This window comes from Notothenia rossii (assembly GCF_949606895.1).
Source record: "Notothenia rossii genome assembly, chromosome: 8".
NCBI classification, from domain to species: Eukaryota; Metazoa; Chordata; class Actinopteri; order Perciformes; family Nototheniidae; genus Notothenia; species Notothenia rossii.
Window position 1 is genome coordinate 68,830,696 of NC_136906.1, and position 25,103 is coordinate 68,855,798.

The 25,103-nt window shown below is 39.5% G+C and overlaps 1 protein-coding gene across 1 annotated transcript in view; it reads left to right on the top strand.

The window, feature by feature from the left end:
• Nucleotides 1-4,087: 4,087 nt before the first annotated feature.
• The window catches only part of akap12b (A kinase (PRKA) anchor protein 12b), a 39,591-nt gene continuing 18,575 nt past the window's right edge, over nt 4,088-25,103 (top strand). The window contains exons 1-2 of the mRNA XM_079646304.1: nt 4,088-4,430; nt 21,329-21,404. Coding sequence (XP_079502430.1) covers nt 4,296-4,430; nt 21,329-21,404 — 211 coding nt within the window. The 5' untranslated portion in view covers nt 4,088-4,295. The remainder of the gene's footprint in view (nt 4,431-21,328; nt 21,405-25,103) is intronic.

Consider the following 25,103-nt stretch of genomic DNA (forward strand, 5'->3'; position numbering starts at 1 on the left):
AGATAAGTTTGTGCACGAGATGGAAGGCTGAATTGGAATTGCCGCGGGCCGAGGCAGATAATTGGTCTAGCTTTTTACAGCGCCACGGTTTCCACAGATGAAATATTTGTATATATTTATTGTCAAAGCCTTTAATTTATTCATTGCTATCGGGATGTTAAGAGCATTCCATGGAATATAAAAAAAAAAAGTGTTTCTGAAGTGAATTACCTACCCTACCTTTAACTTACATTCACCAAAATAAAAGTTGACACCCACTCACCGCCTACATTACCCACAATGCACCCCAATAGTTGACCATTTTTTTTATCGGAGAGGCGAAGTTCCTCCATTTCCGGTGGACCTCATGGGACCTTGGGCGTTTCTCAATCGCGAGGAAACTGGCTTCCAAGTCAATATTTCAAGGATACTACGTCATCGAGTGCCGCCGAAGGACTGTTCCAATCTCCAGCATACTTGGAATTCCACCGAGGCCGCGTCCTTGGTTTGGGGGTAATTTCGAGGCTGCACATGGGTAGACTTCGGCCGTTTCTCAATCATACTGGCTTGGTAGTCGCATACTTCCAAGTCACTTCCTTCAGAAACGAAACAAGTATACTTCCAAGCCACGGCTTCGGAAAACAAAGAAGAATGGAACAGGCTAACAAGTGTGCCACTCTCTCTAACGGTTTCAACATAAACTGTACCGAAAATAAATACCTCACGATGTCTATCTAATTATGAACTTGCTTCACTTTCACAGAACACATTTTTGGTGATAAAAAATGCAACAAAGTAACATATTTACCAACACATGTTCTACGCCACTACATACTTACATTTAAATGTGTGCTGCGCTGCGTCGGTTCAGCCATTCTCCGCAAGGGTTTTTGAAATTGGTCCGTGCGCAAAGCATTGTGGGGCACAATCGGCGGCACTCGATGACGTAGTATCCTTGAAATATTGGCTTGGAAGCCAGTTTCCTCGCGATTGAGAAACGGCCTTCGCGTCCTTCAAATCCCCACAATGCTTTGCGCACGGACCAATTTCCCCAAATCTGTGGTGGAAAATCTAAGGCGGGTCCTCTCATATGACGCACACCTGCACACTTGCTAGCCTGTTCCACTCTTCGTTTTCCGAATGCCAGGAAGGATTCTTGCCTAGCTTCTGAAGGAAGTGAAGCAAGCATCTTGTGATTGAGAAACGGCCCTTATTTGGGAAAAATTATGTATTGAAGTCAATGGCGAGAGAAAACTTATCTTTTCGATCCCGTTTGAATTGTGCCACAAATTACACAGTAATGTTTGTCAATCTTAAAAAATAATTTCCATTTAAGTCGTAAAACTGTTGAAATATAAGACTATGAAAAATACACAACTAGAAAGACTACAAAACCCAGAGTCGTGTAAGTGATGTCATGATGTCATAATGGTTTTCCTCCACTAAATATAAGAGATAGCTAAGATAAGATAACTTTATCAAGATGCCTGTTTGCTTTGTACCAGGTTGTAATCATAGCAGCAATGGGTCTTGCTCGTTCTTTCGCTTCCTGTCTGATGAAAGGACTAGGAGTGGCTGGATCAAGTTAGCTAACTAGCTAGTAACAAGCACGTTAGTTAGCATTACAGCCTTAGCCTTGTCATTTGTATTAGCCTTAACATGAAGTAACATGAAGTAACCCAAAATGTTAAACAGTAAGAGTAGTAGTCATATTTCGTGAACCCTTTGAAGAGTACTGTCACACCGGTGTGATCATTCTATATAATACACCGTTTAAGCCCGGATGCCCCCGGGGGAGACATGCTAACGCTACATTAATATCGGGGATCTTCTGGAGGTGTTTCATTGGGGTGATAGTGAGGGTACTCAATCCCTTGTTTGGCAAGATAGTAGTGGCGGCCATCTTGGTGAAGTGTGTTGTTGTGCGAGACCAGAGATGTAGTTCATTGAGTGGTTTCACACAAAAAAAGTCTTTCTTCACATTTTTACAAAATTATCTTTTAAATTGACAAACATCATATGTTTCGTGGGACAATTCAAACGGGATAGAAAGATAACTTTTCTATCGCCATTGACTTCAATACATAATTTTTCCGAAATAAGGTCCCATGGAGGTCCACCGGAAAGGGAGGACTTCGCATCTAGAAAGCTATGCTAACAAGCTAATTGCGCCTTGGAAGAGGAGTGGGGCACAAACTTGTAAACTCGCTGCTTTTTAAACTTTAACAATGTTAAAACGTGTTATCTTTAAACCCAACTCACGTTACTATGTATCAGATTTGGTTTCCGCGGTTTTACTTGGTCGTAAACAAAAATTGAAGAATATTAATTTTTTTAAAGACAAGTCAAGTAAAGTCTTTAGTAATTAATCTCAAGTAGGCTAGCTAAATCAACTCTTTCCAGATCACAACATGGCATCAAGTCCTCAGGCAGTCAAAGAGTTATATGTAAAATAGTCAAATTTGTGTGAACTGCACATACATTACTTGTCAACATTTCCATACAAACAGTGGCCAGTGATGAATGTGTCACATCAATGCACTTCTTTGGAAGTTTATATGTACTACCAACTATAAACTCACCTCTTTGCACTGGCTTTAATACTAGTTGAACACAACATTTTGATATTTGTATGTGTTTTTATATGTTTCTAGTTATTGTGCTTTTTATCTTGTTTTTAATTATTGTTTTATTATTTTACTCCTATTGTGTTATTTTATATTTGTTCCCTAGAGCACTTTGGTAAACTGAGGTTGTTTTAAATGTGCTATACAGATTGAGATTGAGATCAACCGCAGAGTTCTTTCATTAAAAAGCTGACATATCTTACTATATATATATATTTATTATTGTTGTGTTATTTTTTAGCCTATGTTTCTTGATTTTTGTAATACTTGCTTTTATTTATCTATGTTAATGTTGTTAATTTTGTCTATGTTAACCCCACTGTAGCAAATTCCTTGCATGTGAAAGACAACTTGGCAATACACCTGATTCTGAGAGTGCATAATAGGCCATAACGATGATGAATTATGATTTAAGTCTGACTCAAGATAACATTTTCTCCCCCAACATATGTAAACAATGTTTTTATAGTGACTTTCAGGTCAATGCACCGATTTACAACATTACCACCACCTATAATGTGATATCATGTTTGTTAGTGTTGTCTCAGTGTCTTTGTCTGCAGAGACCCTCAGAGTATGGACCTGTGTGAACTTGGCTTTGAACACTGAGGTTGTAATTTGTGCGTTTTTAAAATTCCAAACAAAATGGTATAATGGCTCACCGTGCAATTAACTAAACCTAAACATCATCTCCATATGAGCAGCAGAGACACCACAGCTATATACCAACAACAATGTTTGAGTCTGTGTGTTGCGTGGAAAGAGGGGGGATGGAAGTGATCAAACATGAATATAAAAGTAGCTTTACCATAATTTAATAACATTTTATTAGGCTAAGAAATTGGCTTAATGTGATTTTGTTTTGAATAAAAAGTCTTGATACAAGTCTTGATTCATGGTGATCATTTTGTATAAAATATCCTTATTGTTTTACCTGTGTCCTGTGGTCTAATGACCACAACTAATTATTCAATGCACTGCAAGGCCATCTATTATTTTGTTCAAAAAACCTTTATTCTGCTAAGAATACATACGAACATCATCTGATTCCCATTTTAAATTAAGTAAAGTTAAGTACAAGTCTCTTATGTGCAAACACTCAAAATAAGTTATACCTGCACAACTGCAGGACTTTTACCTGGATACCCCTGCTACCAAATCCCATATAATGACTTGTATTTTATACTCTTTTAATACACAGAGCATGTCTCTCACGTGCAATGCCTTTTATTACTCTAATCTGGCATTACATGTTTTTATGTTGGCAAGGGATCCCTCTAAAATGTGCAGGCTTTCTTCCTCCACTCACTGTATTCACTGTATAACAGCTCAGTTGAATCCCTCAAGATACATATTATTCCTGTTATCGTGAATACACGATGCTTCAGGCGTTAAAGGTTTCATTTTCTTTATTAACCGCCTTCCTCTTCCCTCCATCAGCACCGTCTCTGATGCTGCAAGGCGTGCCATGTGATACTGAGGGGAGGTGCGGGCGTCCTGACAGAGTTAGCTGGTCCTCATACTTCACATCACTCCAGATCAAGGCCACCCCGGGGCGGAGCAGCACTGTAGAGCTCGTCATTTGGACGCTTTGGATACTTGCTGCTTGCTGTAACACAGTCGTGCCATCTTTGAGGGCTGCTGTTAGTTTTTTAGAGACCTAAGTTCACCTTATTGTGATTGTGCGCCATGGGAGCAGAGACCTCAGTGCCGCGGGACGGGAAGAGCCAGGAAGATGCCCCAGCTTCAGCCTCAGCCTCCGGCGGGGATCTCACTGCGGAGGGGTCTGTGCTCCAGGAAAGGAGCAGCGTCACCGACAGCAAGGTAGAGCGCAAACTAAGGCTTTTATTTGTATTTTATAATCTTATCCCTGTGAGTGTTTCCTAAACCTTCGTGCAAAGTGTTCAAACCAGCATGTAAAGGGCATATAAGTAAATTACCTGGCGTTTATTCTGTTTCCTGGTATCTGTTGTAAGTAATTTTTTTATAGTTTACGTCTTTATTTGAAAACATACCTGTCTTCACCGCCCCTCCCCCCCTTCCCCCTGCGCATCAGTAACGTGCTGCAGCCTCCATGTGCGCCTGACGCGGTTTTTTTTTGTGCTGAGTAATGGGTCGTGTTGTCTGCAGTCCCGCAGTAATAAAACTAAACCAGCTCAGCCCGGTGCAGAAATGCCACCTGGGCTCAGTCTGAGTCATGAACAGTCTTGTATTTCATTTTTTATAGTTTTGGAGCTTTTGGGCCAAGCACATGAGCAGTGAAGCTGTATTTAGTTAGACGGCAGCACATTGACAATAACAAGTGTTCATGTGACTGCATTTATTTGATCATGCATTATAGTTTATGTTTTGGTGGATCAAAGAATAATGGTTTAACAATATTTTCCCCACTAAATGAAAAACATATATATTTTTTATATTTTATATATAGACATATTTTACTTTTCAAATAAATCTTAAGAGGATTGTTGACATTTGCTTATATTTGAAGTAGAAAACAAGGTAGAAATCTTAACGATGTTTTGAAGGATTAAAAAAGAAGAAAATTGTTAAACTCTGGGCAGAAAAAAAATGGTTACATTCGGCTTAAGTTGAAGAGTCATGAAAATTGCAAAAAACATATTGAAATCATTAACAAAAAATGAAAGTAACGTGTGCAAATAAACAACAATTGTATACCCTGTGTGATATCAAGTTGATATTATAAAAGTCCATAATTATGAATAATTTAAAACCTCATTGCATCACAATAACCACCTACTTCCTCTCTAACACTTCCATCTATAATAGTACATTTTTACTAAGTCCCACCCTCTGCTACCAGTCGGTAGTCCCAACCTCATTTATTTACATAAAATCAATTAAAGTTGAGCATTTTGACCTCATACCACCAGAGTTTGACAAACAATGAATGAATAATAGGTTAAAATAGGCACATTTCCAGCCTATATGTGTGACCTGACACCATAAACAGCTGTCAACCAGTCCCAGTAGCAGCACAGGACCCTGAGATTATAAAGAATACCAGATTATAAACTTCTTTAATGCTTATTTGGAATGATGCAACAACTGAAATCATACTTGTAAGAGTACATTTGCTTTTTCGTTTCCTGTGCTCTGCACCATGTTGTGGTGCAGCTGCCTTCATCTGAGCACCTTGCCGACTGCACTGTTACCTTGGTGCACATTTGCTCAGCGTTGTGTGAATGAATGTTTGGAAAGAGCATACTAATGACTATGCATGTCTTGCCACCTGCTCTGTTCACGCCTCATATAAGTTATTGGCTTTATTGACTTTTTTTGTGGGCCATAGGTCACCAGGTCAGATTTGGTGGCTCATCTCTGATCTTAAAGGTCAGCAGAAAAGTCGAATGACCCTGAGGGAGACAGAAAGCCCAGAGGGTTTTAACATTCGGTCAAGAGTTGAATCAAAGCTACATCTGTTCACCATTTTTCTTTCTTAAAGATGTGATTTTGCTTGTGTTTTTACATGCTGGCATGAATTGACTCCACTGTGTGTATGTTTTGTTAAGCTTTGAGCTGTTATCGAGGGTATAATCGCAGAGGCAGTGTTTGCTCTCATATTTGACCACTGGCGCTGGAATGTGTGATATTAAATGTTTTAATCTGCGAGTTCGTGCTTTGACATTTCAGCTGAAATGGATACATACAGTTAGTGTGCTTAGACCTACGTTTCTGCCACTGAAACTGTGTCTCTCCAGGTAGCATGTAGCTGTTAATGATTGTGAGGTTGTTAAACAATGAATGTGCTGTCCTCGGCTGATCCCGGCTTAAATAACAGCCACTGTCATATTTTATTGTTGCACATACTGGAATTTCCTTTTTTTAATTAAAGCAATAAAAAATGGTTGTTGACGCAAAGGCTCGGGGATTTCTGGTACATTTCATTCATTTACTTAATTTGTACGATAAATACGCCAGTTCTCCAAACCAGTACACAAAATGATTGCACATCCATGCAGAGACCATCTACTCCTTCATAATTAAACTCACCAGAGATTAAACCATTGGCTCTCAACCTGTTTGGCTTGTGACCCTTTTAATAAATAATTAACCATCTTATATTTACTTATGCAATAACAAATCACTCGTAGGGGGCATTTTCTGCAGATTAAACTGTGCCATGTTCTCTCTGTAAATGATACACTTATATTTAAGATAAAAACAGATTTTGCGATCATTGTCGCATTAAAAGGTAAATGTAGACATTGATGTCATGTGACAAATGGTTTATAAATTATAGATGGTGTGTTTTATGGAAGGGGGGTGGGGTGTCTGGTGACAGTGTGTGCTGTGTTGAAGCAGATGGACATTTCGTGCTTGATAAATATTCCCCTCACTCCTCAGAGGAATTTAGCAGTGTCTCCGTCTCTTGACCACTGACCTGCTTCCTCATACCTTTCTTTCTCCGTCAAAGTGTTATCACAATAATCACATTAAAATCATACTACAGTTTGGTCTATTCAGGTTGTTATGTTGTGACCTTGTCCCACAAAACATTGTTATATTGCTAAAAAATATTTTAGGTCATCTAAATATTGGACAAATGTTGCTTTCATCCCCAAAATATTGCCTTTTCCCACGGCCTCTATAGCTATAATGTCCTGCATGACTAAATACATCATGATATGATTATGCCAATTTGGCCTTAATCAGCTTTTGTTATTAGGTTTAGATTTCTGAATGAGTTTCAATAATATGAGTTTTATTAGTTTGTATGTAAACAGATTTCACGGTTTTCTCTACATTTAAAGAAGATTTTGTTGCATGCATTTTAGTTGTCCTCTCCAAAGATTTATGTTCAGTTAAAAACGTGATTTCCCATCCACAGCACCCTAAACACCTTAAGACAAAACTGGCTTACGAATTTTATTGGGGACCATTATTATTACCTGCAACTGGACACTGTGTTATGAAACTACGGTAGGTTTCAAGTTTCAAGGCATTTATCGTCATGTGTGCATAGCTACAGTGTTGTTATGACAATGGACATCTTAGGTCACAGGTTCCTCCAACAGTGCAACACAATAAAACCAATAAAATAGTACAAGTAAATAGAATATAATAGAAACAGAATATGATAGAAACTGTGCAGAATAGTAGGGATCATTGTTTTCCATTACCTCCACAAATGAACAAACACACAGCTCAAATATCCACCTGAACATGAGACATGCATCACATGACTCCAATGATCCCACAGCATGTTATGTAATAGTCATGTGTGCTGATTAAGGCTGGTGCGTTCCTGTATAATGAGCCGCAGCTGATCAGATGCTGCTGTGGCTTTGATTATCCTGTCAAGCACAGAGAGAGAGAGAGAGAGAGAGAGAGAGAGAGAGAGAGAGAGAGAGAGAGAGAGAGAGACGCGGGAGTGGTCAAACAGAGAATCCATTGAGGATGGCCCAGGACGGGGACAAGCCGGGGGCCCCTGTGTGCAAGAGAAAGGAACCAACAGGGGAGCGGGGGGGGGCAGCGTTTTGGGTGGGCAGGGGAAGAGGTGTAGAGCCCAGAGAGAGGGAAAAAAGAATGAGTGAGAGAGGAGCCTGCCAGAGTGACATGAAGAGATGAATCAGCCGATTGTTCCCCCAGTCCTCCCTCCTGCCTGATTTTAAAAGGACCCTGATGACAGAAGTTGGGTTGAAAATGGGCCCAGGTACAAAAAAAAAGCATCAGGATAGGCAGTAGTGTTTTTGAATGTGTGTGTTAAAGGTGGAGGTATGGGAACTCCTCTTACCAAAATGTAAACAAAAGAAAATCCAAACTCTGCTCAACTCCGCTGGGTTTTGTAAATCTTAAAGTTTGTTTATTGTGGAGTTGTTATAAGGGAAGAGAAAATGATGGGACAAAATATCCGCATAGAAGCATTTTTTATCATCAAATCTTTGCTTATTGTGGAAAATAAAAGCTAAGTCTATAATAAACTATTATAGACATCGGATAATGAACTTCCCATGATGATTATTTTTTTCTGCGAAATCAAATCTAATTTCTTGTCCTTTTGAAGAGTAACAGGAAATCGTTTTTTTTGTGAATTAACCCCTCTAATGCTGCTTCCTATCTCTCATCTCTCAAATTCACTGCCAGTAAAAAACAGACGCGGGTTTGAGGATGTGAAAAAAAGGAAATCCTTTGTTCCTCTCGCCTCTTTGCCCCTACAAATTAGACTTCACTCCAATACTTGCATCTAATAATGAGTTCACATGGCAATATCAAATCCCCAAATGGCAACAACATCAAAATGTTACATAATCTTAGAGGATTTTGTTTGTTGTGTTTACTGTGTCTGTGAGCGATTCCCAGATAATTGTTTCTGCTGTTACCCATTATTTTTCGAAACTGCAGGTTTTTTTTTCATTCTTCTCAGAAATAATAAAAACGAGAAGACTGACCACACTAAAAACCATGACGTTTAATATATTTGCTACACATACATGTTGCTGATTGTTGTTGTTGTTGTTGTTTGTACAACCGCATCAGAGAATGCTGTCCAAATCTAATTATTTTCCACTTTGATGTCTCAAAAGTCCCAAAAATGTTATTTTAACCCATGACTCCGCATGACATCCATTTTGTAGGTATGCAGTCAGACCATAAATTGCCATATTTCATCTTCATTCCTGTGATTTAGGGCAGAAGGTCCCAACCTGTGGGTCATGTTAGCAACATAAATCTGAGGGGTGTTGAAATGATTTAGAGAACAACAAATCTAAATATGTTTTTCTTCGTATATTTCCTATTTCTGTTCTTTCCAGACAGACTCTTGGTTTAATGTTTTTTTTTAAAGCCTCAGGTACAAACAGAGACTTTAAGAGTTGCCTTAGAGATTAAAAAAAAGCAAGACTGTTTCACATATTGACGTGTTTGTGGTTGGTCCCCGGTTAAATTGAAAAAAAATTCGGGAATTGCGTTAACACAAATTGGAAAGTTTGCTTTTAATTCAATATAGAAGTTAAAAGATGAACTTCCGCATTGCACAAACACACATGACCATCCTGTGCAAGGGCCCCCCTCCGGTGTTGATGGTGGAGGTGTCAGGAGGGGATTTCCTCCCTGGAAGCATTGTCCTGCAGTAAAGATTTGTTATTGAATATGTGAGGCCTGTTCCCGGCACAACAGGGACGTTTACCGCTGCTCTGTCCTAATCCATCATTATGATCGGGAGATTCTGCCACATCAGCATCCTCAATGCACTGCCTTTCTTTATGGCTTCACCTGCTTCAGTTTGTTGTGTCAAAGGAGGTTTGAAAGCCCTCAGAACAGAATAATAAACAAGGAAATGTCTCCTTGCATTATAGAGATTGTGATCATGCACACAATCTGATCACAGTATAATTACTTTGTGTCTCAAAATGACTTCTCCTAATAATATAGAAATGAGCTACCCCTCTCTACCCCATCCTCCTGTCTATGAAACAGAAGGGTTTTCAGATTCAAGACTTTTATATATTCACTCCCTGAAGCAATGTCTGCAAATTACAACGGATGAAGAGTCTTGTGTTTTTTTGCATGTTCTGAATTTAAGCACAGATGTCCTCTTTTATCGAAGTCTGCGCTGGCTGCGACACTGCTCAAAATAACTCTTACCTCCCTTACATCACAAGCTCCTCCATCTTGCCTTGACTTTCTAACGCCCTCTTCTATTTTAGTCCCATGATTCATCATTTTTTTATCGTATGAAGAAGCACCTGTTAGTTCTTTGCTCTTCACTCTGTAAAAACAAGAGTGAAAATCTGCTGGGCTTTTGCATTTTTTGCATGACATCACTTCTTACACTTTCTGAAACAAATGACCCTTTCCTGATCCCACATTGCTCTTCCAAAGCAGATATAACCAGTTTCATGTATCTTGACTGTAGTTGTTCAACTTGCTTGAATATACTGCCGGTGCAGGAGACAGGCCGTTATCAAACTGCGCATCTTGACTGGAGTATGGCCTACTCATATTTGCAAGTACCGGTATTCAAAATCCAGACGTGGAATGAAGTGTACTAAATTGCACCTTTTGTACCCGGGTTTAAGACGTTTGATATTTACCGAGACAGGTTTTACGACGTGTTAGTGACACTGAAAAAGAACAGTTATTATTTTCTGGGCTCTAAAGGACACTGGGAAGGAAAACATTCAGATATAGAGCCTTCTCCTTGAATTGGGGGTTTTCAGCTTTGCATTAAGTTTTTTATTTACGGCTGTAAGAGGTATGCTTGTCCTCTCATATGTGAACTCATTCTCCTCTCTTGCTTCCTTCTGTTGCTATTTTTGGAACATCCATTTTTCATCAGCTTTGGTCCTGATGCAGCACTAACTGCTTCTGCCAGCACAGTGGAAAAGGTGTGTGTATGCTTGTGTGTGTGTGTGCATGTGTGTAAGTTTTGCACCTGTGTGTCTACAGTGCTGGTGGGAGTGGGAGCTGAAGGACAAACTGTGAATCATCGCCTGTGTGCAGCTGCAGGACGGTGTAGCCGCTCTTATCTCTAAAGCTGAGATTTACCGTATTGACCAAACAAAAGACTTGTATATCAGAACAGTAAAACATTGACCTGATAAAAAACAAAACAGCAGTGGTAAAGCCTGTATACACAGTTTTCAATTTCCTTCATACATCTTCTTCAACGCATTGCAGGAAACAATTTGTTCTAATCTACATTTGTCTGCCAGCTAATAATCATATAAAGTAGTGAGAGATACAGAATATGACGCTGTGTGACAAAGAAAAATGAACTAACAGACGGTATATTAAAAACTTGTTTAAATTAGCTCCACTTAACCAGATTCAACCAGAAAGTGCTGTTTATATGCAAATGCATCAACATACTAAAAACATTATAATATAGAGCCTTTACCTTGAATACTCACATTTGTCCTCCTAATATTTAAGTGCTTTCGTGACTGGTCTGAAGAAGTGCTTTTGTCACATGCCAAATTCTATAGTCACCTCTTACGCCAGATCCACTTTTTCATGTCTTTTATACATAAATATGTGTCCCCTCTGTGTAAAGAGATTCTGGAGTTTGGCAGTTCATTTGCATTTAAAGCTACTAGCACAAAATCAGTACTTTTGAAACAGGGCTGAAACAGAGGGGGTTATGGGATGCTACAATGATCTGTAGGGATTTAGAGTCAAACACTTCAGAGACATGTTTTCTTTATATCTTAGACCTATAATGTATTGTTGAAAAAGAGTATATAGGGGACCTTTAACTCAGAATACTGTGGCATTGACTCTGTAAGTGTTGTCTTATGATGCCCACTGCTGTCTCAGCATAATTACTAACATACAGTGCAGCTCTCAAACAACTGCATGATGTATTGAAACAACAAGAAGCCATGATTTAACATGTGCTTGTTTTTGATTAAGCCAATCCTACTCTTTTTTTTTAGATCATGTAATTGCGTTAGAGGACTAATACACATACTGTTCTTGCTCCACTCAGCAGATGAAATTAAAGTAATGAGCCGATCAGAAAAACACTAAAGGGTTGTGTTGTGGCAAGATAACTGACCTCTATACAAAGCTCATTTCTTTCACATGTTTCTGTTTTACTGCGTTAAAAGTCCAATGGTACCCAACAACATGTGGCAGGGCAGCTTTATCTAAACTGTGCATTTTATTACATCGAAACTCAGTGTGCTTTAAAATAGACTTATATACTGTCTGCTAACATTGCAATGTTGTGTCTGTACGTTTCTAAAATTTCCCAAACTAGTCGAAACATCAGTTAATGCAGCTTTAACTTAACGGGTTAAACCGATTATTTCTTTGTCCAAGCTACTTTGTGATTGTTTTTTCTATTTAATATAGCCCACCACTATAGCTAAGCTTGTAAAAAACAGCTGTTGTAAAACGTCCAGCTTGTATGGTTCCCCTGTTCAGGTTGACATTGCTAATGAAGGCAGTTTAAAATAGACACCTGTTTGTATTATTTTGACAACATTTTGCACAAAACATACAACTGAAAGCAGCCGTCTTTATGTCGTTGAATGACACATCTGTGTAAATACTTTGCTTATGTATGTTTAGGCTGGTGTTTGTAATGTGTTTTTTTTATTCTATTAACCGTGTTTCTGTGAGACGTCTGTTTTCTATTCAGTAATTACATTAATCCGAGAGGACAAAAGCAGCTCTGAATGTTCAACATGAACTTCAAGTTAGCTTGTTTATTGACTTAAATTTAACAAATGTTGCAACAATTCCAGGAAAGTATGCAGCATTGCAAGAATTCATTATCTGTGCTAATAAATAATTGATTAAGATCATGCGCCCCAAATCCTCTCATGCTCAGGTTATAGTTTCCCTGTATTTATTGTATTTTGAACTTGATTTCACCTCAAGCTGTGGTTCTCCTCAATCACATGCACCAAATGTCCAAAAATACCTGAGTTTGGAAACTTTTCTTCAGACTATTTGGATAGCTCAGAGTTACGCATTTGACCCCTAATGTTGATTCTGTGCCAAAACTCAGAATGTATAGACATTAGTAGGGTAATAATCTAAAAGCAATTTGAAGCCTAAATCCAGAAACAACAGTCTGGTTTAAATATCTCACTAATTAAAGCCATGTTTAAAGCGTTTGTGTGCGTTCCAGACACCCTCTCTCACCAGTCATCTTCTTTTCTCACATATGACTCTGGAGCTCAGATGCTTATCGGGGCTCAGAGATATTTAGAGATTCATGACAGGAGGGTCAGCAAAGGGGGTGGATTTGTTATTTCAACCCAGCTAGAGAGCCAGGCTGTGGGGTCATACGCTGGCCAGTGTGGCCTGATTATGATCGTGTCCTGGGGGGTCTTTCCTGCAACCAATGCAGGCTGTTGTTGTTGTTTGGCTCCGTTTGCTGTTCAAGTGTAGCAGCCGCACAGATGAAAGGACGGGGGTGATGAAAAACAGACAAATTGTGGGAGGTATAGAGACTGTGGGTTAAGGGGTTAGTGATGCACAGATGGAGGTAGAGGAGGAAAACCTGGTTTCATCTGTTGGGCTAAAATGGCAGCTAACAGGTGTGTGACTCTATGGGGTCACTGAGTCTTTTGGTTTGCATTTCTTTTTGTCTTCTCTAGTTCTTTCTCCTAAATATACACATATGTGAGTCTTATTATCCGTCTACAGCTTTATTTATCTAATTCAGTCCGCCTCAGGTTCTCTTCTCACGTCATCTATACGAACGACATTTTGAGACCTATTACATAATAGGTAAATAAAAAAGGTATCATTGCATAGAAAGATGGTTCCTTTCAGACTCACAACCAAGCACAGTAAAATGTATTTTCCGCAAAGTATGGTATTCTCTGCAGCACAAATATATGAAAGGACAACAGAAGACAATCATAGTATGCAATTTCAACTATAAGCAGCATTTCGGAGGAAATTCAAGTAAAGTTGACTTGACTAAAGTTTGAGCTTTCAAGGGCAAATAGCAAGTCAGATGCCTGATTACTGACAGTACAAACAATATAACAGCAGCAAAGTGTTTTGTATAACTGAGAGGGAGGCCTTTCAATGCAAAGGCCCAATGATTAAATATTCAAAGTCTAAAGCAACGCTCCTTTGGGATTAGCAAAGTCTGATACATCTCATAAACTGTTGCAGTGACATTTGCAACCGTTCCCAAATGATAACTCTGTTGATCCCCTGACTGTTCCTCTTGTGACTTCCAAGAGGGGGCCAAATGCAAAATTAAAACAAATTGTTTTTTGACTTTTAGCCAAACATCAGACTGGATCAATTTTTAGATAAACTAATAAAATGTCTGGCAGCCTCACCTTGGCCACAAACAGAGAGTACGGGATTTTCCACATTCAGCTTGTGACTTTGAGTTGGCGAGTGAAAAGTTGACAGATTTATTGTGAAGGATGCCTTCCTGAAAACCGCCATGAATAAAATCATGCAGTCAAACCTGCTCTCTGTATAAAGCAGAGGTGGAGGAGACAACTGGAATAAAAGGGGGGAAAGATAAAGAGAGGAAAAGGAAAGAAGAGACTCTTATTTGTATTCTTGTAAACGTATAACACATCTGGATATGACTTGAGGTTGTCCGATCTGGCCTCGTCCACATGTTTGAGGGATTACTAAGAAAAATCGTTTTTTTTAGGAAGCAACACACACACACACACACACATGCACGCACACACACACACACACACACACACACACACACACACACACACACACACACACACTCACACACACACACACACACACACACACACACACACACAAGCACAGGTACTCCCTGTCTGAGCACCTGAGCAACGTTAAAGGATTGTGGAAACAGTGAGAGTGCTCTTTAGGGGTCTTGTCAGGCTTTGATCTTTGGTATGTACTGAATGTGGGGGTCAGGGATATTAGATTGGGGGCTGGCAGGGGTGAAGAGACACAAAGAGAGAGGGAGAGAGAGAGGGAGACAGACATGATGGTCACAGACATGATGGTCACTCAGGCCCTGAATCCTGCTGGTAGACTGAGATGAAATATGTTTTGGCAAACACCTCTCGCATCTCGTTTGGACCTGTTTGAAATATTTTGATTAATCTCTACTAATGACCAAACTTTATCTTCAAGGAAAAGTTAAAACTCACTTTTAAATGTTCTTCTTAATTTGTAGATAAGGCTTGTTTTATTGCTTTATTTTGAGACAATTGTTTATTTATTCTGTAGAAGAATTGAAATAGATAAGCAATAAGTTGGGACAGGTTAAGATAATTTCTTAGCTTGGAACTGCGACTATGCTAAGCTAAGCTAACTGACAGCTGGCCATAGCTACATCTTTTTTATACAGACATTAAATCGTCTTATCCAACTGTTGGCAAGAAGGTGAATTAGCCTTATTCCCAAAATGTCTGACCATTTCCTTCTCCTTTCCGAGGACAAAGAGGAACTTTCCTCTCTCAACAATGATGTGACATCTGGGTAAAACATTGTTTGAGTCTTCCTCTTTAAAAAATCGGAACAATTATTCCTAGTTTAATACTCTAACTTGATAATTGACTGAACATAATATGCCGTTAAAATAAAAACTACCTTGGACTACTTGCACTCCAATTTCTGGTTCTCTGTTTCTCATCACCTCTCTCTTTCTATCTCCACATCTCTGCTTTAACCTCCTCTCCTCCATCTTTATCTCTTCGCACACCATTCTCCCAGTCGCCCCCTCCAACGGCATCATCCCCCTTTCGTCTGCTGCGAGACTCTGTCCACACCTCAGAGGTCAGAGGTCGCAAGGTTAACTGCCACATACAAACTACGACCCCACAGAGAGTCTTTAAGCCTGTTATCTCCTGCTGCGACTTTGCTCGTGTGTGCATATGTTCACTGGGGAGAACTCTAAATGAGATGGCTTGTTTTTCTACAAGTCATTCACTGACACAGCAGAATCTGAATGTAAGTGTCACGTCACTTTTTACTTTTATATTTGTGCAAAAGAAACATTTTAATAACTTTTAGGTAGCAGATTTTCTCCTGGTGCATTTTCAGCTGCACCTCGCTGAGTCACTGGCAACATACACGGCTGCTGTTTCCACCTCAAGGTTATTGTGCTCCGCTTTGTGATTGACAAGGACAGTTAGTTTCCTGGTGAGCAGGAAAATATTAGCCTACCGCATTTTATATCTGTTTATTTCTACAAGGATTATCAAACGTATTCAATCCATTAAGGCTACATTGATCCACCATTCGTGTGCATAGACCTACTGTTTAGGTACATAAGGACTCTAAATCAATGTGTTATTTGGTATTCCTGCGGCCTATTATTTATATGAGCCTCTTCTGTTTCATTTAAGTGGATCAGATCCAAACAAAGTTAAACAAAGCTCTTTGTTGCCTACTGACTATTCTGAGACAAGAGACCTGAGTTTGGGATGTCATTCGCCAGCTGCGTCACCCTCTTCTTTTCCATTAACCCCCTCCTCCTGCGCTCTGTGTTTGGTTTAGGGGATATAAATCTCCTCGGCTGGCCTCCACAGAGTGATTTAGGAGACAGCGGGTTGTCTCCCTCGTGGAGCCGCTGAGTAAAGAACAGCAGCCAATAGTTAAATCAGAGAGAGAGGAACATAGGGGAAAATAAGAATCATGGATAAATTCAGGATAAAAGTGATAGCAGAAAGAGTGAAGTCAGTGAAAAGATCAAGGCTAAGGAGATAATCTAATCTTTCCTCCAGTGCTGATCCTGAAAATGTAGGTCATTCTCATTGTTGGCAATCCGATAGGAAGGATTTCAAGTTTATCCAAGGGCTTTATTGAACACAGTTGACTGACTAATTAGACTTTGGAGTATTCTTTGTCAATAAGGAGCTCAAAAAGCAAGTTTCTCACATAGAGTTAACTAAGGCAGCGAGGTCCGACCAGTGTTTTTAAGTTTGTCAGAGTTAAATGGCACTTATTTCACAAGCTTTCTGGTCTTGAAGAGAACTTTTGCTGAGTAAGAATTGTGGTGCAGTGGGTTTAAAGTTGATGTTAGTTTTAGAAAGACTGGTCTTCTGAGACTGGTTTTTGAGTCTTCAATGCTACCAAAGCAGAAATTGTGACCAAAGAAATGTAGATATATCGGACTTGAACAAAAAATACTTTGAACCCGAGACCTTCATGTGTCTTTTGAATTTCCTACTCGTAAGATGTAAATATTGGTCGGATTCATTCATCTTTTTAAAGTTTTAAAGTTATTTCCTAAAATACGTATTAGCAAATGTAAAAAGAACATTTATTTGGGACTATTTTCAGTGGTGGATTAATACAAAATGTGGTTGTGATGTGTAATATTTAAAGCAGCATATAGTTTTTTTTAAACTACAGTGCACGTGTTCATCATAATGAAGTAATATGAAGTAAGCCACTGCAGCATTGTGGCTCATTGATGAGTTTGTAATAGTTTTTGGACCACAATGGATCGCTACGGCACAGAACAAATTGCTAAATAAATGTTGAAGTGATTTGTTGACAAAAAGAGATACACAGAATACCACCAGCCTTAATATTTAATGTTTGAATCAGTGATTTGTGGTTCAACTGTTTTAAAGTTTCTTTCCTTGTGCAGGTTAACTTTACCTGTCTGCCACTCACTGTAATTACCTGTTCAAACAATGGCTCAGCAATTAGTGTAAGTGCCACACAGGTCTGCTGGGAGACAGATAGGAGTGCCTAAAAAGTGTTCAAACACAGAAGGGAAAAGGTTCAGAGAGGGAACAAGGGAGATAAAAATGTTCTTTCTTTAGCGTTCTTTGATAAATCAAAATGAGAACAAGAACCAATGAAAAGGGTTGAAATGGGCAATAAGAGAGGATGGACGTGTAAAAAGACTACAGTGCCTTCTGTTAATTCAATAAAGATTGTATTGTAAACACATAACAATAAGTACCTTCTGCAAGAGGAAAGGTATATACAGTATCTCCTCTCTCTCGATCTCGTCATTTTATATAATGCAGCATTGCAGCAAGATTGAAAAATGACATTTCTCTGATTAAGGACGAGTCTTCTCAAGTGTTTTTCCCCAGTAAGATACATTAAATCAGATCACATTTCACAGACAGAAAACAAATCATTTTTTCCCCGCCGTTGTTTTGTTTAGCGGATGTTTTGTTTTGTGACCAGCAGGTCTAAGTCTGCTTTGTGGCAGACCATGTTGACCAGACAGACATTAAAAAATGCACAACTGGCAGCGAAGCTTCAACATTTTTCTTTCTCGGAACTCCCAAAGGAATTCAAGGCATTTCAGGCAACGCAGTACCTTTCAGATTTTGGGTCAGATCAGTTCAATGGGATGTTAAACACGGCCTTCACTCTCAATCATTTCTATATGTGTGGGTTACCAGATCCTCCCTCTGAGGAAAATCCTCCTTCATTACCCGGTTACATAAGAATTTCAAGTATTCACAGGCCGATTATATTGAACATTTTAGTCAATCTATTCTAGACAATATATAATCTTGTTTTTTTCCCCCAAGCCCTGTTTTTGTAATTTTTTACTTTTAAATCTAGGTTAGGTGAATCACTTTGAGTCCTCCTGACGGTGCTGATTGTTGTCATAGTCATTGTCTATATAATCCATAATACTATATGTCAACAGTATTGCATGTAGATAAAATGGTGTCAAATACCATGCAGCATATTCAGACATATTGCCTTTCGTATTCTTAGCCTTCTTCATCCTTGTCAAAACCGTACCTTACATTACCCACAGTGCACTTTGTCCATTGACAGGTTTAGAGATTTAGATTTGTTTGGATCAGTTTAAAACATCCTGACAACTGAGGAGCAGGCCACTGAAGCCTTTTACCCTCAATTATTATTAACCAAGTCCCACCAGCTTTCTGTCACTTTAAAACTCAGTCTTTTGCCGCAAGTGACATCATTTGAGGCAATTTATTGGACTTCACACTTCCAATACGGACACAGTTCCCAGTGTACTGGGTTGGGTTTCCTGGTCTATATTATGACCCAGGAGGCTCATTCATCCTGATCCGGAAACACACTCTGCCATTGCTCTTGAAGAATTCTTCCTGAGTCCAACACTGAGAAAGTAGAAGCAGCATTCTGACACCCAGAGGAAGGAGTGGCATTTGACAGGGTCAGAGGGGTAAGGTAACTTAAGGACAGAAGTGGTCTAAGGGTGTCTATTTAGAGGAGGTAGGGCAGTTTCAGGTGTTAAGGAGGGATTTGTGGAATTTTTGGAGAAGATGAAAAGGAATGTTAGGAATGCCGCTCACGAGGTGGACCAGGAGGACGGGACCATGCAGGTCTGGAGGTCAGCTGATGGCTCTCACACCCAAAACTGATCAGAGGTCCTGATGGCTTTAAAAGGACAGAATTGACAGCACCGTGCTCCTCTATGTGGGAGAATTTAACCAACGATCATTTTATGTGTGTGAGAAGATGTGATGGTGTTAAGGCTTCCAACATGCTTTATTTTTGTTGCCTGGCTTCAATTATGTTACTTGTTTTTTGTAAAGAATTAGGGCCCTGTTTAACAAAAGCTAGTACTGCTTACATACAGATTGCAAAAAGTTTCATCATCATGGTTCACAAATGAATCGCTGGCTGCAAGTTGCACACAGATGTAGTTCAACTAGACTCTGCAACTACAGTGTTTGTTTTGATTAGTAAAATGTGTCAAGATTTAAAGGCAGGGAAGTGATCTCATCTTGCAAATTACAGCTTGCATGTAACGATTTCTGTTTGCTTGGTTTGAGCACATGGAAGCAAGCAAACAGGCGTAAAGGGCGTGGTTGTATTATGTTTATGCAGTATATTTGCTATATGATTTCTAAGTGCGTCTGCAACCAATTATGACCACAATATTAGCCACACCACCTCATCAGATTGTTGAAAATAAAATGGAGGATCTGTCCAAAAAAAGGACTCACAGTCTCTGTACGAAAAATATTTCACCGAATTTCCTTAATCATACTTGAAAATGTGTCTTAATCATTTGGACTGAAATGGGAAAATATTTCCACTTTACAAACAAATCTAAAGTGATAGTTTTTTTGTGTTTGTTTGCCGGACCACAGCAGTCACATTGAACCTTTGTTACAACACCATGTAGGACAGCCTTTAGCTCTCACTTTCTTTTTCTCATCTTTTTTGTAAGAGCCTCCCAAGTGGTGTCATTTTTCAGGGCTTTCCTGGAGGAGTTTGTGCTGATGGGAGTGGAGCCTGAGTTGTCCATTAGTTAGATTAGCAGCTCTGTAGGGAGGCTCTGGTTCCCTCTCCCCTGGCCGGGACAGACAAAGCTCTGCTCTGCCTGCCATTGTACGGCTGTCACTCGGATCTGGTCAATACCAGAAAAAACTCTTGTCAGGAACCAGATCCTCTGATAAGAAGCTGTGAGCCAGACTGTGTGTTAACAAGTAAATTACACACAGTCCATAACGGCAGCAAACTTTCATTTTTGCGGGTATATTAGATGAGTTTGTTGTAGGATTTCTGCGTGGGTTTTTTTCACAAAATAGTTACTTTAATTAGGGGACTTATCCCATGTCTGTCTCTTATCTTTCTGTCGTTTAATCATACCTTCTATTCAAATAGTTCAAGATGTGTATCATAGCGTCACCATCTAATAGCATCCTGGCAGGCTGAGTCAATGATCATTAAACATAATGGATCAGTTGGGAGAATGGAAAATATTTTGTGGTTGGCTATCTTTGAAAACTTTTATAGAGTGTATGTATTGTGGTGAGTGTCAATTTGCTGCTGTTCGATATGATAGATTAGATTAAACTGTATTGTCATTTCAGAATACATTATAAGTAGAGTTATACAGATACTACATTCAAAGGTTTTATTGTCCTATGCACTTAAGATACAGTGTAGAAAGGGCAATGAAAATCTTATGACCCGAGCTCCTCCAACGATGCAACATGTATAATAAAATACAAATGATAGGCCGTTTGTGATCCAACCATAAGTGCAAAAAGCATTACAGTTATTGCACAGAACAATGTCAATCAACATATTTGCCATTTTAATGCTGTAGTGAAGGCTTTGTTGCTTTTTAAGTAAAATACATTTAAAAAAAAAGCCTTATTAACTTTATTGTAAAGATTAGATAAGTAGTACCAATCGTCACATGTTAAAAGATGAATACTTGTCTTTTCCATGATGTCAAACTATCCCTCCAGAGGAATAACCTAATCACCCATGTGACTTAAAGTATGTACACTAATGCAAACAAATTATTTTTTTATTCAAATTCTTCTCTTTGTCTTTTTCAGACTCTGGCGAAAAATGGACAAATCTCCAGCATGACGAGTCTGAATGGTAACTCGGAGGACAACACCCTGGGAGAAGGTGTGTTTTCTGTGTGTGCGTCAACAATGTTTATTTACAGTGTGTGACTTTGGTTTATGTTCTTGCGGTCGGTGGGATAAGAAGCGGCAATGTTTGAATTTGTTTGTGTCTGGGATTTTGTACTGTTTCTTCAGCAGTGGCCAAAGGTAAGCTTGTTTGGGTGGGGTCAGTTTTCCCTCTGCAGATGTCTTCGTGGCTCTGAGAGATTGACTTGATCCTTTAATAATCCTTTTGTCAACAGATGGGGGACACCTTTTCTCATAGGAGCCACAAACACTACAACACACCCAAATACTGTTCTCTTTCCTGTGTATTCCTTTAACCATTCAAATGGAAAACGAATGGATGTAAATGTACACTCTCATGCATACCGCCATTTTATATCCTTTTTGTACTCAATGAAAATTCGGTTTGTTAGTGGTTTCAAAAAAATCACTCAACATTTGGCCAAAAATAATCTTCCATTGCCTTTAAAATAGTTTTTTTTTCTACTAAAAGCGAATGAACACAAGAGTACGTTTTTCTCACAATTTATTTGCAATTTAAAGATGTTAGCATTTAGAGGGTCTCTGAAGGGCACAATGCACATTTTAAAGTCAGTAATCTGAGATAATCATTAACTAGTAATAACCTGGGCCAAATAGATTTCTGCCACCTTAACATGTGCACCAACCTGCTCTGTCCATCTCCTGCAGCCCCTCCTCTCACCAGAGCTGTTTATTTTCTTTGCCATGTCTATCGTGTCTCCCTCAATCTGGGCGGGCTGCAGGGCCCTGTACTCCCACCCTAAATATTTAGCAGGCCGTGACCCGGGCCCCGCACAATGCAACCTGCGCACTTCATAATATGTTATGGCCCAGGGGAAAGGGTAACCCTATACTACTTAAAACACAGAGATATGTCACATACCACTCTGTCAAATAACCTATTTAATAAGTTATTTAATGAAGCGATTCTGTCCGTTTATAGAGGAACCCAATACCCTCTTCAGAGCAGAGATACAGAGTGTATCAGTTGATGTGGCAAGTAGAATACAGGAGAGTATTTGGGTTTTGAAATGGTCTCTTTGGTCATGTACTGTAAGTTAATTAGTAACGTGGAAAGATGTAGGACAGAAAAGAGGGGAGCCACATATTTGCCATGTCTCCAATTCTTAGATCTTGTGCACTCATGCATACACAAATAGAAGCTGCAGACCATTGGCTTTGATGCACCCAAAGGTTAATACAATGGAAAGCTTTTGAACACAAAAAGCAAAACATGTAACTTTTTGTTCACACACACTTTTTCTGAGCTGATATTCTACAAGAGATCAGTCTTACTCGTGTGAAACGCTGTTGTTTATATTGAACCAAACAGTCAATCTATTCCTACCAAAATATGACCTTGTTTCTTCTGATATGGGTTACTGTTGCAGAACTGTAATGAGTTCATCCAATTATTAATTTCAGCCCAGATTGAATGATTAGAACGATAACCTTCCTGTGGCCCTCTATGCACTCATTGCGCGTTACCAACATCTTTCACAAGCTGCGATGATACTTTTAGAGGATTGGCTTTGGAAGCAGGCCTGAAAGTACTGGTTTCAGTGTTGCAAATATACCACATTTCTCATTAGTGATACTTACCCATGACTCAGCAACAGGATGCTAATAAACCTGATACAACTCGGAACAGTGTGGAACCTGTAAATCTAACCTGACCTACCAGGGAACCAGCCAGCTGACTAATATTGTCCTCGGAGGGACTGTTTCTCTCACCAATCGGGACTAAAAAAAACGGGAGACAAACAACAGAAAACATTGTGAAAGACTTTCAAGGCTACAGATTGAAGAAGAGCAGAGGGAGTGAAAGGATGGGAGTCACTATGTGGGAAAAGTGAAAAGATATAGGAGTGGAAGTTATGGAGGGGTTTCACATCCAATCACTTCTGTAACTCTTGTGAAGCCTGATAAAAACAGCAGTGCATTATGGGAGACAGGAAGAGAAGAGGACTCTCTCTGATAACAACGGAAAACAACATAAGACAGGCGGCAGATCAAAATGCTGATGCATGAGCAACAACACACACGCATAAACACACGCACATAAACCCACACATCTCTCTCTATCAGGTACACCAGAGTGTTTACAGTTTAGGGAGCAGCCCGATGAACCAACAAACACATCACACATCAATCTGGATAACATGACAACGGACAGTGTTGTTTAATGTATTGTAGCGAATGAAGACAACATGAGGCAACAAAAACCCAATAACTCTTAGTTCAGTCAGACAACTCACGTGTTCCTTAATATGTTTATTATAAGCAGCATATAGTTTGAGTTTGGCGTCTACGCTCGGGCCTCATCACTCCACAGATTTACCAAGAACATTGAGTGATGATTAGATAACTATACCCCCGAGCCTACAGGTGGAAGCTGGGGTGGAGCTGGGGTGGTGGTGGGTCAGGCAAGCAGCAGCAGCAGCAACATGAACGTAGCAATAGCAAGTGAACACAGCAGTGCAGCAGCAGCAGAGCGAGGCAGAGGCAGGAAGACCTGGCAGCTTAAATAGAGCGGCATGTTTAGGAGAATGTGTTTGGTTGGAGAGGGACGAGGTGCGTCACGTGTTAATGTATCATTGGTGCTCGAGTTGACTGCCTGAACTAGCTCGCAGGCTTCGCCCCATTTCTGTGATATTTTTTAATTTTTTGATATCTTGGAATTCAAAGGTACTGGAAAAACTCCAATAAAAAGGGAAGTAAACTAGTCTAATCCTCATTGAATGTTGAATTAACAGTAAACATGTATTTAAAATGGTATCAAAGTACAAGGATGGTGTGTGTGGTTGCATCATCCAGCATTCCCGTCAATAGTGGACCTTTTTGTGAAAACAAACTCTTAATGTTCTGCCTGCCTGTTTTGAATAAAAACGACTTACAAACTGGCTAAGATACTGTAAGATACATTTTCAACTCGCTTTGTTTACCAGCTGGGCTCAGAAAGCCCAGGCCGAATGACTGAGGTTTAGGAATGCTGAGTTTGCACCAAGTTTTCACACAAAAAGGAACTGAATAAATATTACATGGCAGTAGAGCTTTTTAGATAACGTTTTGATCAATAGAGAAAAAGGGTAAGCAAAGAGCTAGAGCCAGGAGGGGTAAAAATAGTAAAAAATAGATAGAAAGAGAGAAAGACAGTAACTCACATCCATGAATGATGCAGCAGTCTATTACGTCAGACTGTAACGAAGTGCATCATTCCTACTAATTGAGTCAAAATGAGACCTTAGCTCTCTCCGACTACAGCCAAAGATGTCTGTGTGTACAGCAGTAAATCATGTGTTTTTAAGGAAACCATACTGTACCATTCACATATTAATCACATTAGTCACAGTAAGATGTGTTGTGTGTCCGTGTAGAGATGCATTCTCCGGCCTGCATGTGTGTTTGGGTTTCTAGTTTAAGGGGTGCTGGCGCACGGGGTGCGTTGGGAGCCCAAAGACTGACATCATGGCTGATGTAATTCACTGGCCGATGAGTTGACGGCCCCTCCCAGATGGTTTACAGGCTCCAAGAGAGGACTGAGAAAGTTTCTTGAAAGCTTGGAGGGAGAAAGAATGCTGACTGTGTTTACTGCAGCTTGTGTTTATTTGTAGGAATGCTGGAAATCAAATCCTGCTTGTCTGTTTGTTTCATCTTACTCACGGGACCTGAT